Here is a 12,431-nt window from a genome sequence, read left to right as displayed (position 1 = left end):
TAAGGGACCTGTGGAATCTTTCACACAGACCGTTCGCCTGTGGATGGTAGGCGGTGGTACGATGAAGCTTGGTGCCCAAACCTTGAGCTACGGCGTTCCAAAGCTCAGAGGTAAATTGAGGCCCCCGGTCGGAGGAGATGTCAGCCGGTACCCCGAACCGAGCTACCCACGACAAGATGAAGGCTCTGGAGTCGTCTGCCGCTGTGGTGGCAACCAAAGGAATTGCCTCTGGCCACCTGGTGGTGCGGTCTACCACGGTGAGGAGGTGAGTGTACCCGTGAGAGGAAGGGAGAGGACCAACCAGGTCCACGTGCACATGGTCGAATCGACGCTCCGGAACCGGAAAAGTGGCGACTGGGGCCTTAACATGGCGTTGTATCTTGGACTTCTGGCAACTCACGCAGGTATTGGTCCAGTCACGGACGTCGAGATGCATGCCCTTCCAGACGAATTTCTTTGCCATGAATCGTTGTGACGCTCTCATGCCAGGGTGTGACAACCCGTGGATAGTGTCGAAAATTCTCCTGCGCCATTCGACTGGAACGATTGGACATGGGACGCCCATCGAGATGTCACACAGGAGTGTGGTCCCTGCGGCCTGGAAACTGACATCAGCCACTTGTAAGCTGGAAGTTGCGGTCCAGTATGCCTGCACTTCAGGGTCTGCCTTCTGTTCTTTTGCCAAACCAACATAGTCGACTTCCAGGTGTACTGCGTGGAGCTGGGCGCGGGAGAGACAATCCGCCACCAGGTTGTCTTTGCCCGAGACATGTTGTATGTTGGTTGTAAATTCAGATATGTACGTAAGATGACGTCGTTGCCGTGCCTCCACTTTTCACTCGGTCCCCTGCCACCGAAGCACCGCGATGTCTTGGTCAGTTGCCTGTGCAGTCACATCTCCAAATGAGTTCTCTCGTCTTCTCAGTGAGTTCCCCGAGCTCACCAGGCCCACATTTTCTTCTTCAGTCGCGAGGCATGGTGTGGCACACCACATTACCACGACAGGATCCCCCGGTTCCGCTGTCTTGGCCATCGCAAAAGTAAGTGGCTTGTGGTCTACAAAAGCCGTGAATGGGCGTCCTTCCAGTAGGAAGCGAAAATGGCGGATGGCCAGAAACAATGCCAACAACTCCCTATCAAAAGTACTATACTTGTGTTCGTTCTTCCGCAATTGGCGGCTGAAGAAAGCCAGTGGTTGCCATGTGCCGTCGACCCACTGCTCCTGTACTGCCCCAATGGCATAATCAGATGCGTCGGTGGTAAGGGCAATGGTTGCGCCCGGAAGGGGATGTGCCAACATGGTCACAGCAGCCAAAGCATTCTTAGTGTCGAGGAAAGCCTGGTCCATCTGGGGTGTCCAATCGATCGGGTCTTTGCCCGATTTACCTCTGAGGGCCTCGTACGAAGGTTGCATCAACAATGCCGCCTTGGGGACGAACCGATGATAAAAATTGACTATTCCCAGAAATTCCTGGAGGGCCCTGACAGTCTGAGGAAGAGGGAACGAGATGACTGCTTCCTCCTTCGTGGCCAGCGGGACGACGCCTTCTGAGGTGATTCTGTGTCCCAGGAAATCAATTCTGTGCAACCCAAACTGGCACTTGGCCGGGTTGATAATAAGGCCATGTTGGCTGAGATGAGAAAAAAGGGTTGTGTTCTTTCGTGCTGTTGCTGGCAATAAGGATGTCGTCTAGGTAGACGAAGATGAACGGCAGATCGCGCAACATGGAATCCATGAGACGTTAGAAGGCTTGTGCTGCATTCTTCAGCCCAAACGGCATACGAAGGAACTCAAAGTGCCCGAAAGGTGTGATGACGACAGTTTTGGGGACGTCCTGAGGATGCATGGGCACTTGATGATAGCCTCGGACGAGGTCTACTTTGGAAAAGATGGAATTCCCTGCCGGATGGGCCGAATAATCCTGAATGTGAGGAATTGGGTACCGATCCGATGTGGTAGCCTCATTCAGGCGTCTGTAGTCGTCGCATGGTCGCCATCCGCCGCCCGGCTTAGGAACAATGTGTAATGGCGAGGACCAAGGACTATTCGAACGTCGAATAATACCCAGGCGTTCCATTATATGGAACTCCGCCTTGGCGGCCGCGAGTTTACCAGGTTCCAGCCTTCGAGCTCTCGCATAAACGGGGGATCCTGTCGTGGTAATGTGGTGTGCCACACCGTGCCTCGCGACTGAAGAAGAAAATGTGGGCCTGGTGAGCTCGGGGAACTCACTGAGAAGACGAGAGAACTCATTTGGAGATGTGACTGCACAGGCAACTGACCAAGACATCGCGGTGCTTCGGTGGCAGGGGACCGAGTGAAAAGTGGAGGCACTGATTAGCCGGCAGTGTTTGGACGTCGACAAGAAACCCGTTTGCCCCCAGGATGGCCTGTGAGACGAACTCCCAAACAAAACGTTGGCCGCCAAAACTCAACTGGACCCTATGCTTTCCGAACGTGCGAATGACCGCACCATTGGCTGCCTCGTGGGGGGGACCTTGACCGCCGGATTGAAGATCTAGCTTCGACGCTGGTAGGATACTGCACTGGGAGCCAGTATCACTGAAAAAACGTCGCCCTGACACGGAGTCTGTAATGTATAGGAGTTTCCCTGCGGACCCGACGGCCATCGCAGCTCCGGCGCGTCCCTTAGGCCTTATTGATTTTCTCAAACCACTGGTTTGAGGTAGATTTTTTTTTTTTTTGGTGAGAAACTGCAGGGCGGACGGCAATTTCTGGCCTTCGCGCCGAAATGAGCGTGGTATGCACACCAGCCTGCAGGAGGAGGAGTCGGATTCGCCCTTGTGGGGGATGGGCGCCTCGTGGCTGCACAAGGTTGTTGAGACACGGTGAATATTTTATCCGCTTCCACGGCAAGTTCAGCACAATCCGTGATCGCAGAATTGGCCAAGGCTGTCTGTACTGGCTCTGGTAGTTGACAGAGAAACAGCTCGCGGAACAGAAAACATTGCGATTCCGAGCCCAAAAGCGTGAGCATTTGGCTCATGAGCTCTGAGGGCTTTGAGTCCCTGAGGCCGGTCATGGAGGGAAGTCTGCGAGCGCGCTCCGACTTGGACAGACTGAAAATCTGCAGTAAACGTGCTTTTAAAGCTTCGTACTTGCCATCGTTCGGTGGACTCTCAAGGAGGCTGACGACCCGCGAGGCCGTGGCGCTGTCGAGGGCGGAGACCACGTAATAATAACGGGTCGAATCCGCTGCTACTCCCCGGATTGCAAATTGGGCTTCCGCCTGGAAAAACCACGCGGCCGGTTGTTGCTCCCAAAATTGCGGCAGTTTGAGGGTGACGGCGTTCGTGTCCATGATGTAACTTCAACGACAATTGTTCGAAGAAATCGGGGTCACCAATGTAGGAACTGGGGTTCCTAGTCGAAGAATTGAGATCGACTCAGAAAATCAAAAACAATAAAATTTAATGAACAAACAAAACTGTAGGATACAATGCAAATAGGTCTGGTCTGCTTGAAAGCCTCTCTGGAAACTGCTAGAAGGTTCTGAGCTCAACTGCTAGCAGGTTCCGAGCTCTGACGTCATCACGTTCTTCCCGCCGTTGAGAGATCACGTGACTGATGGCATGACGTCCTCACACGGAGTACAGGAAAGAAGCCCTAGTACAGTTAACAGATACATTAAAGGTGCAGCCCCCAGCTGTACTACATTGCTGTAAAAGGAATTATATACAATTGTCCGTAATCCTCTGGTGGTTCCGCCACACCTGGCTCCTTTGTGTAATTGGCCTTCACATATACTGGTTGTGAAATAACTATCCAGGGACTAGTTATGACATTGTGAGTAGTATGAATTTTAATGGTGAAATATTTCTGTTTGAAGCCAACAAAATGGTCTCTAATATGCAAAGCAAATTGCTGTTAAGTGTCTGACTTGTGTGCTGGACTTCTGAAAATAATCGACCTTGTCTAATATCGGCATTGGATAATGCTAGTAGCATTATCAGCTGAGCATCAGCTTTTACTGAGAGATTTAAAGTGAGAATTCCCTATAAACGATGGTGATCAAACACTATTTATAATTATCTGTACTCGGGACCATGGTTAACCTTTACCATAATGTATTGTTTGATCTATTGCCACTTGCTGACCCTACGACACAGTGCTCATCACTAATTACTGTTACAAAAATCCTGTCTGAGGATTTTTGCTAATTTACTTTTTTTTTAACCCCTGGTCGCATTACGTGCAAGGATCTTCATTACTGAAATTGAGACTATCTCTGCAACAGCTTTTGCTACATCTTCCCCTTCTAACCTGTCTTGTTTCCCACCCATTTTAATTCTGAACCCCTATTGCTTTGCAACTTCTCCCCATTGTGCAATGCCCTCTCTAAGCACATCTTGTCCAAGCCGTACCTCTTTTGACCCATTCCCACTTCACTCCTAACCACCTAATTCCACTTCCTGGCCCTCATGCTAACTGACATTGTCTATTGTCTCCTTTCGTTAGGCACCATCTTTCCCCTTTAAAGCTACAATTATTACTTCTTTCTCACCAATTACTGTCCCATCTCCAACCTCCCTGTCCTCTCCAAGCCTTCTATAAGGAATGTGTTGTCACCTCCCAGCTCTGTGCCCATCTCTCAACGTTCTGCTTGAATCCCTCCAGTTCGGCTTCTGTCCTTGTCACAGTACTGAAATGACCCTAACCAAAATCTGAATGGCATACTTTGTGACTGTGACTATGGTGCTTTATACTTCCTTGTTCTCTCCACGGTACCACCATTCTCCATTGTCTGTCTTCCATCATTGAGCTTTGTGGTACCCTTCGTACCTATCCAAATTTAAGCAGTGTATTGCAAGCATGGATTCTCTTCCCTTCCCTGCACTGTCACCTTTGGAATCCCTCAAGAATCAATCCTGGACCCCACCCTCTTCCTCATCAATGTGCTGCCTCTTGGTAGCTCTATCTGCAGGCATGGGGCAAGCTTCCATATGTCTGCTGTGGCATTTGACTGTGCCTCTCCACCAGCTCCCTTGACTGGTCCTGTGCTGTCAGACTGCTTGTCTAATATCTCAGACTTGAATAAGCCATAACTTTCTCCAACTCAACATTGGGAAGACCTAAAGCATCGTCTTCTGCCCCTGCCACAAACTCTCCTCCCTTACTACTGATTCTATCCCCCTCCCTGGCTACTTTCTCCGGCTCAGCCAGATGTTTGGCATCCGTGACACCCTTTTGACCCTGAGTTTAGTTTCTGACACCAAATCCTTTCACTCACAAAGACTGCATACTTCCACCTCTCCAACATTGCCTGTCTAATTCTCATCACTTGGTTTCTATGTAATGTAGTGCACAGCCATTAAAGAAAAACTCCAGGATACGGTTCTGCAGAAAATCAAGCCCAAGTACGTGTAAATGCTCCCTGGGCGAATACCCTTCCCTGTATCTAATTTGTAGAAAACACAATTATTTGTAAGTGTTTTTTCTTTTAACCTGGCCACACAGTAACTGATGGCCTGATTTGGGACCATTATCTTCACGGTATTTTTGAAACTGGTTGTGTAAATGATGCTTCTTGACTTGGCATCAACCCCCAGTGTCCTCCATCTGCTTAACTGATAGCAACGCGTAGTAGGAATTAACCGTTTATTTTTTACAAATCATTATATACCTTTATTGACTGGACCACATTGGTAAAATTACATGTACAAATATATGTATAACAAGTGGTTATCAATGGAAAGGATAATTCTGTAATGAGTCAGTACTGAGGAAAAGGGAAGCAAGAACAAACATTACATTTTTAGTGTACACAACCTTAACAAAGTTGTCTGGCTGTAAAGCAGGTGCAGTCAAACTGGAATAGCTTCTTTCATTAAAGTGATTCATTGATGGAAAAAAGTAGCTGTACTTTACAGTTTTCATTGTTTTAAATCTGTGTTTTGCTGTGAATGGAAAATTTGTGTTTGTTTTCAGGTGTGTGGTAAAGTGGACTCTGCTGGTTACCATTTTAGCAGTCTTGTATTTTCAGTTTCACTGCCACCACAGCTCTTAGTCAGAGAGGTGAGTCTTCTGACATATCGTTTTTAAACATTTTGTTTTTTATACTGCATGAAATGTACATCTTAACCATTTTGCTTCTGCTTGCTAATTGCCAGTTGTCTCAACTGGAAATTTGCTCGTCAACCAGTATAACCTGCCATAAAGACAGCAGGATGGTGTGGGTGATGAACTCTCTCTGTCCACTGTAAGGTGATGATCTTTGAACAGCTGACAGGAGGTACAGCTCAAATAAGGAGAGGGAGAAACGCAGTCCATATTAATTCATTCTCTCCCCTTCAACCCACTGCACAAATCTCGATCTAGAATCCCGGAGAATTGGTTGAACTTGCGCAACTCCCTGTTCTGCCACCCTGGACTCAAACTCTCTTCTGAGTAGAAGTGGAGCATTAAATCATTTGGGCTGCTGAACCTGTTTGTGTAATTGTTTGCTTGATGCGATATTAGTTGTTTATACAATTAACGGAAGTATATGGTCTTCAGTCTTTTCATAGAATCATAGACTGGTTACAGCACGGAAGAAGGCCATTTGGCCCGTTGAGCCCGTGCCGGCTCTCTGCAAGAGCACTTCAGCTAGTCCCACTCCCCTGCCCTTTCCCCGTAGCTCTGCAAATTCTTTTCTTGCAGGTACTTATCCAACTCCCTTTTGCAAGCAGTGATTGAGTCTGCCTCCACCACCCTTTCAGGCAGTGTATTCCAGATCCTAACCATTCACTGAGTAAAAATGTTTTTCCTCATATCGCCTTTGGTTCTTCTGTCAATCACCTTAAAAAATCTATGTCCTCTGGTTCTCGACCCTTTTGCCAATGGGAACAGTTTCTACCCTGTCCAGACCCCTCATGATTTTGAACACCTCTATCAAATCTCCTCTCGATCTTCTCTGTTCTAGGGAGAACAACCCCAGCTTCTCCAGTCTATCCACGTAACTGAAGTCCCTCATCCCTGGAACCATTCTCAAATCTTTTCTGCACCCTCTCTAAGGCCTTCAAATCGTTCCTTAAGTGTGGTGCCCAGAATTGGACACAATACTCCAGTTGAGGCTAAACCAGTGTTTTATACAGGTTCATCATCATTTCCACGCTTTTGTACTCTATACCCCTACTAATGAAGCCCAGAATCCCGTAAGCTTTTTTAACTCCTTTCTCAACCTGCCCTGCCACCATCAACGATTTGTGCACATATACCCCGAGGTCTCTCTGTTCATGCACCCCCTTTAGAATTGTACCCTTCAGTTTATATTTTCTCTCTTCATTCTTTCTACCAAAATGTATCACTTTGCACTTTTCTGCGTTAAATGTTATCTGTCACGTGTCCACCCATTCCACCAGCCTGTCTGTCTTCTTGAAGTCTATCACTATCCTCCTCATTGTTCACTATACTTCCAAGTTTTGTGTCATCTGCAAATTTTGAAATTGTGCCCTGTACACCCAAGTCCAAGTCATTAATATATATCAAGAAAAGCAGTGGTCCTGGAACCGACCCCTGGGGAACACCACTGTGTATCTTCCTCCAGTTCGAAAAACAACCGTTCACCACTACTCTGTTTCCTGTCACTTAGCCAATTTTGTATCCATGCTGCCACTGTCCCTTTTATTCAGTGGGCTTCAACTTTGTTGGCAAGCCTATTATGTGGCACTTTATCGAACGTCTTTTGGAAATCCATGTACACTACGTCAACCGCATTACCTCTACAACTTGAAGCTTTATATTGAATACAACCGCATTGCCTTCATCAACCTTCTCTGTTACCTCATCAAAAAACTCGATCAAATTGGTTAAACACGATTTGCCTTTAACAAATCTGTGTTGGCTTTCCTTAATTAAACCATGTCTGTTTTTTTTTTTTTTCTATTGGCATAATATGATGTCTGAAATGACTATATCAAAAATTACAGTACAGAAGGAGACCATGTTGGCTCAGTGCTGGTTCTTAAGCTGGGGCTTTCTATTCTAATCCCATTACCCTTCTCTTTTCCTGTACCTTTTATTTAAAAAAATAATTTCTTTTGAAATACTTATCCAATTCCCTTTTAAATGACGATAAATCCCCTGCCTCAGTAACTGGCAAAGCGTTCCATATTCTAATAATGTGCCCTGGGGAAAAGGAATTCTTCTAACTTTCCACCTTCATTCTTCTAGTTTTCATCTTGTGTTTATGCTCCTTGGTCACTGATCTTTTACTACTTACCCTTTCACAACCTTTCATAATTTTGAAAATCTCTTGAAACCTCCTAGCATTCTCTGTTCTAGTGAAAAAAGCTCCCGATTATTCTGGTTTTTTCTTAATTAGTACCTCTGATTCCAGTTATCATTCTAGTGAATCTTCATTGGACTCTTTCCATGGCTGTAATATCCTTTCTATGATGGGGAGCTTGGAAATGCACTTAAAACTCCAACTATGACCTAACCAATATAACAACAGAAAATGCTGGAAAAACTCAGCAGGCCAGGCAACATCCGTGGAGAGAGAAATAGTCAACGTTTCGGGCCGAAACCCTTCTACAGAACTGAGAGAAAAGGCAGGAAATGAAACAAAAGGCAGTTTGGGGGCTGGGAAACGGGGGAGGGGATGAAAGAAGAGACATTAAGAGATATTCAAGGTGAGACGAGATGGTAATAGGACAAGTAAAGAAACAAACAATGGCTCTAGCTGAAGTGTGAAATGCACTGGCAGAGTGAAAGACAGCTGCCATAAGGGGCCGAGGTTATGATCTGAAATTGTTGAACTCGATATCAAGTCCGGAAGGCTGTAAAGTGCCTAATCGGAAGATGAGGTTCTGTTCCTCGAGTTTACGGTGAGCTTCCGTGGAACAATGCAAGAGGCCACAGACGGTGAGGTCTGAGTGGGAATGGAAGGGTGAATTGAAATGACAGGTGACCGGAAGCTCAGGGTCACCCTTACGGACTGAATGGAGGTGTTCCGCAAAGCGGTCACCCAATGTGCGTTTGGTCTCCCCAGTGTAGAGGAGACCACATTGTGAGCAGCGAATACAGTATACTAGATTGCAAGAAGTACAAGTAAATCGCTGTTTCACCTGGAAGGGGTGTTTGGGGCCCTGGACAGTGGGAAGGGGGGAGGTATACGGGCAGGTGTTGCATCTCCTGCGCTTGCACGGGAAGGTGCTGAGCGAAGGGGAAGGGGTACTGGGGGTGATCGAGGAGTGGACTAGGGTGTCATAAGAACATAAGAAATAGGAGCAGGAGTAGGCCATACGGCCCCTCGGGCCTGCTCCGCTATTCAATAGGATCATGGCTGATCTGAATCGAGACTCACTTCCCTGCCCTCTCCCCGTAACCCCTAATTTCCTTATCTGCTAGGAAACTGTCCATCTCCATTTTAAATTTATTTAATGTTGCAGCTTCCACAGCTCTCTGGGGTAGCAAATTCCATAGATTTACTACCCTCTGAGTGAAGAAGTTTCTCCTCATCTCAGTTTTGAAAGGGCAGCCCCTTATTCTAAGATTATGCCCCCTAGTTCTAGTCTCACCCATCAGTGGAAACATCCTCACCGCATCCACCCGATCAAGCCCCCTCACAATCTTGTATGTTTCGATAAGATCGCCTCTCATTCTCCTGAACTCCAGTGAGTAGAGTCCCAACCTACTCAACCGTTCCTCATACGTCAACCCCCTCATCTCCGGAATCAACCGAGTGAACCTTCTCTGAACCGCCTCGAGAGCAAGTATATCTTTTTTTAAATATGGAAACCAAAACTGCACACAGTATTCCAGGTGTGGCCTCACCAATACCCTGTATAACTGCAGCAAGACTTCCCTGTTTTTATACTCCATTCCCCTTGCAATAAAAGCCAAGATTCCATTGGCCTTCCTGATCACCTGCTGCACCTGCATACTAACTTTTTGTGTTTCATGCACCAGAACCCCCAGATCCCTTTGTACAGTAGCACTTTGCAGTTTCTCTCCATTTAGATAATAACTTGCTCTTTGATTTTTTTCTGCCAAAGTGCATAACCTTACATTTTCCAACATTATATTGCATCTGCCAAATCTCTGCCCACTCACTTAGCCTGTCTATGTACTTTTGCAGGTTTTTTATGTCCTCCTCACTCACTGCTTTCCCTCCCATCTTTGTATTGTCGGCAAACTTGGATATGTTGCACTCGGTCCCTTCCTCCAAATCGTTATAGATTGTAAAGAGTTGGGGTCCCAGCACTGACCCCTGCGGAACACCACTAGTTACTGATTGCCAGCCCGAGAACGAACCATTTATCCCAACTCTTTGTTTTCTGTTAGATAGCTAATCTTCCACCCATGCCAGTATATTACCCCCAATCCTGTGATTTCTTATCTTGATCAGTAATCTCTTGTGTGGCACCTTGTCAAATGCCTTTTGGAAGTCCAAATACACTACATTCACTGGTTCCCCTTTATCCACCCTGTATGTTACATCCTCAAAGAATTCGAGCAAATTTGTCAAACATGACTTCCCCTTCGTAAAACCATGCTGACTCTGTCCTATTAAATTATGTTTATCCAAATGCTCTGTTACTGTTTCCTTAATAATGGACTCCAGCATTTTGCCAACCACAGATGTTAGACTAACTGGTCTACAGTTTCCAGCTTTTTGTCAACTTCCCTTCTTAAATAAGGGTGTTACATTAGCAGTTTTCCAATCTGCCGGGACCTTTCCTGAGTCCAGGGAATTCTGGAAAATGATCACCAATGCACCCACAATCCCGACCGCCACTTCTCTCAAGACCCTAGGATGTAGGCCATCAGGTCCGGGGGATTTATCTGCCTTAAGTCCCATTATTTTACTGAGTACCATCTCCTTAGTGATTTTAATCGTGTTTAGCTCCTCCCCATTGCCCCCTGTTAGTCCAGTGTTGGGATATTTTTAGTGTCCGCTACTGTAAAGACTGATACAAAATATTTGTTCAGCGTCTTTGCCATCTCCATGTTCCCCACCACTAGTTTCCCGGTCTCATCCTCTAAGGGACCAACGTTCACTTTAGCCACCCTTTTTCTTTTTATATAGCTGTAGAAACTCTTGCTATCTGTTTTTATATTTTTTGCTAGTTTACTTTCATAATCTATCTTCCCTTTCTTAATTAATCTTTTAGTTATTGTTTGCTGGCTTTTAAATGCTTCCCAATCTTCTATCCTCCCACTAGATTTGGCTACTTTATATGCCCTTGTTTTCAGTCGAATACTTTATTACTTTACTAAGCCACGGATGGCTGTCTTTTCTTTTACTCCCCTTTTTCCTCAGTGGAATATATTTATCTTGAAAGATGTGAAATATCTACTTGAATGCAGACCACTGCTCTTGTACCGTCTTACACTTTAATCTGTTTTCCCAGTCCACTTTAGTCAATTCTACTCTCATACCTTCATAGTCTCCTTTATTTAAGTTTAGTGAAATAAAGAGTAGATTTGCCTTTCTAAATCTAGGCTTTATTAACCTTAAAAACCCAGCAGCACATCTTCAACACCCAGTCCCAACCAAGGCTGCAGAGAACTGAATTTAAGATGGCCACCACAAATCACATGACATCAACTACCAATGAGTTTACAGCATATCTCTCAAGGCAGGAAACAGGCAACCAATTGCAATGCTTCTTACAAAACAAGAATAATCACCACATTCACCCCTCTTAAAACATACTCCAACCTAGGTAGCCTTTACAACTAAAACAATACAAATATAATATTTCAACAATTTTAAAACATTACTATCAAATTATTTTAAAAGTCCATTTTCAATCGGTCGACCGGATATCTTGTTCGTGTCGACCTTCTTAACCTTGGTGAAATTCCTTGCCCTCCCACACCAGAAGACACGGAAGTATCTTCTGCAGGAAGGCTATCCATATCCTGATTATCAACCGTTTCCGGATTGGAAATCCCATCAGGAGGTAAACTGGGACGGTCATGAACATCCATCGAGGGCTAACTAATAGAATTATAATTATCTGCAATAGAATTGGAAATATTCGTAGTATCTGTGACGACATCCACATTATCTGAATCATGACTATTGTTAATATCCTCAGAAGAGGGCTGGCCACCACAAGGAGCCAAGTCTTTAATTGAAACAGTACTTTCTTTCCCATCTTGGAATCGAATATGAGCATATTGGGAATTTGCCTCCAACAGCTCCACCTCCTCCACTAAAGGATCATATTTTGACAATCTAACATGGCATCGAAGCAGCACAGGTCCCTGCATAGTAAGCCATGAAGGTACCGAATATCCCGTAGTAGATCTCCGCGGATAGTTAAAGAGCCTTTCATGGGGGGTCACATTAGTAGCCGTTGAAAGCAATGATCTAATGGAATGCAGGGCATCAGGCAATACCATTTCCCACTGTGTATTCTTAAGGTTCCGGGATGTCAAAGCCAACATAACTGCCTTCCAGATCACCCCATTGTAT

The 12,431-nt window shown here is 45.7% G+C and overlaps 1 protein-coding gene across 2 annotated transcripts in view; it reads left to right on the top strand.

The window, feature by feature from the left end:
- Positions 1-12,431, top strand: part of pus10 (pseudouridine synthase 10) — a 103,546-nt gene that overhangs the window by 17,720 nt on the left and 73,395 nt on the right. For both annotated transcript variants that reach the window (XM_085981425.1, XM_085981426.1), the window contains exon 4: positions 5,951-6,037. In XM_085981425.1, coding sequence (XP_085837551.1) covers positions 5,951-6,037 — 87 coding nt within the window. The remainder of the gene's footprint in view (positions 1-5,950; positions 6,038-12,431) is intronic.

Source organism: Somniosus microcephalus, chromosome 3 (genome assembly GCF_052327205.1).
Source record: "Somniosus microcephalus isolate GS21.2 chromosome 3, FLI_Smic_1.0, whole genome shotgun sequence".
Lineage (NCBI taxonomy): Eukaryota > Metazoa > Chordata > Chondrichthyes > Squaliformes > Somniosidae > Somniosus > Somniosus microcephalus.
The sequence above is the reverse complement of the archived record's forward strand: the minus strand, read 5'-3'. Positions and strand labels throughout refer to the sequence as shown.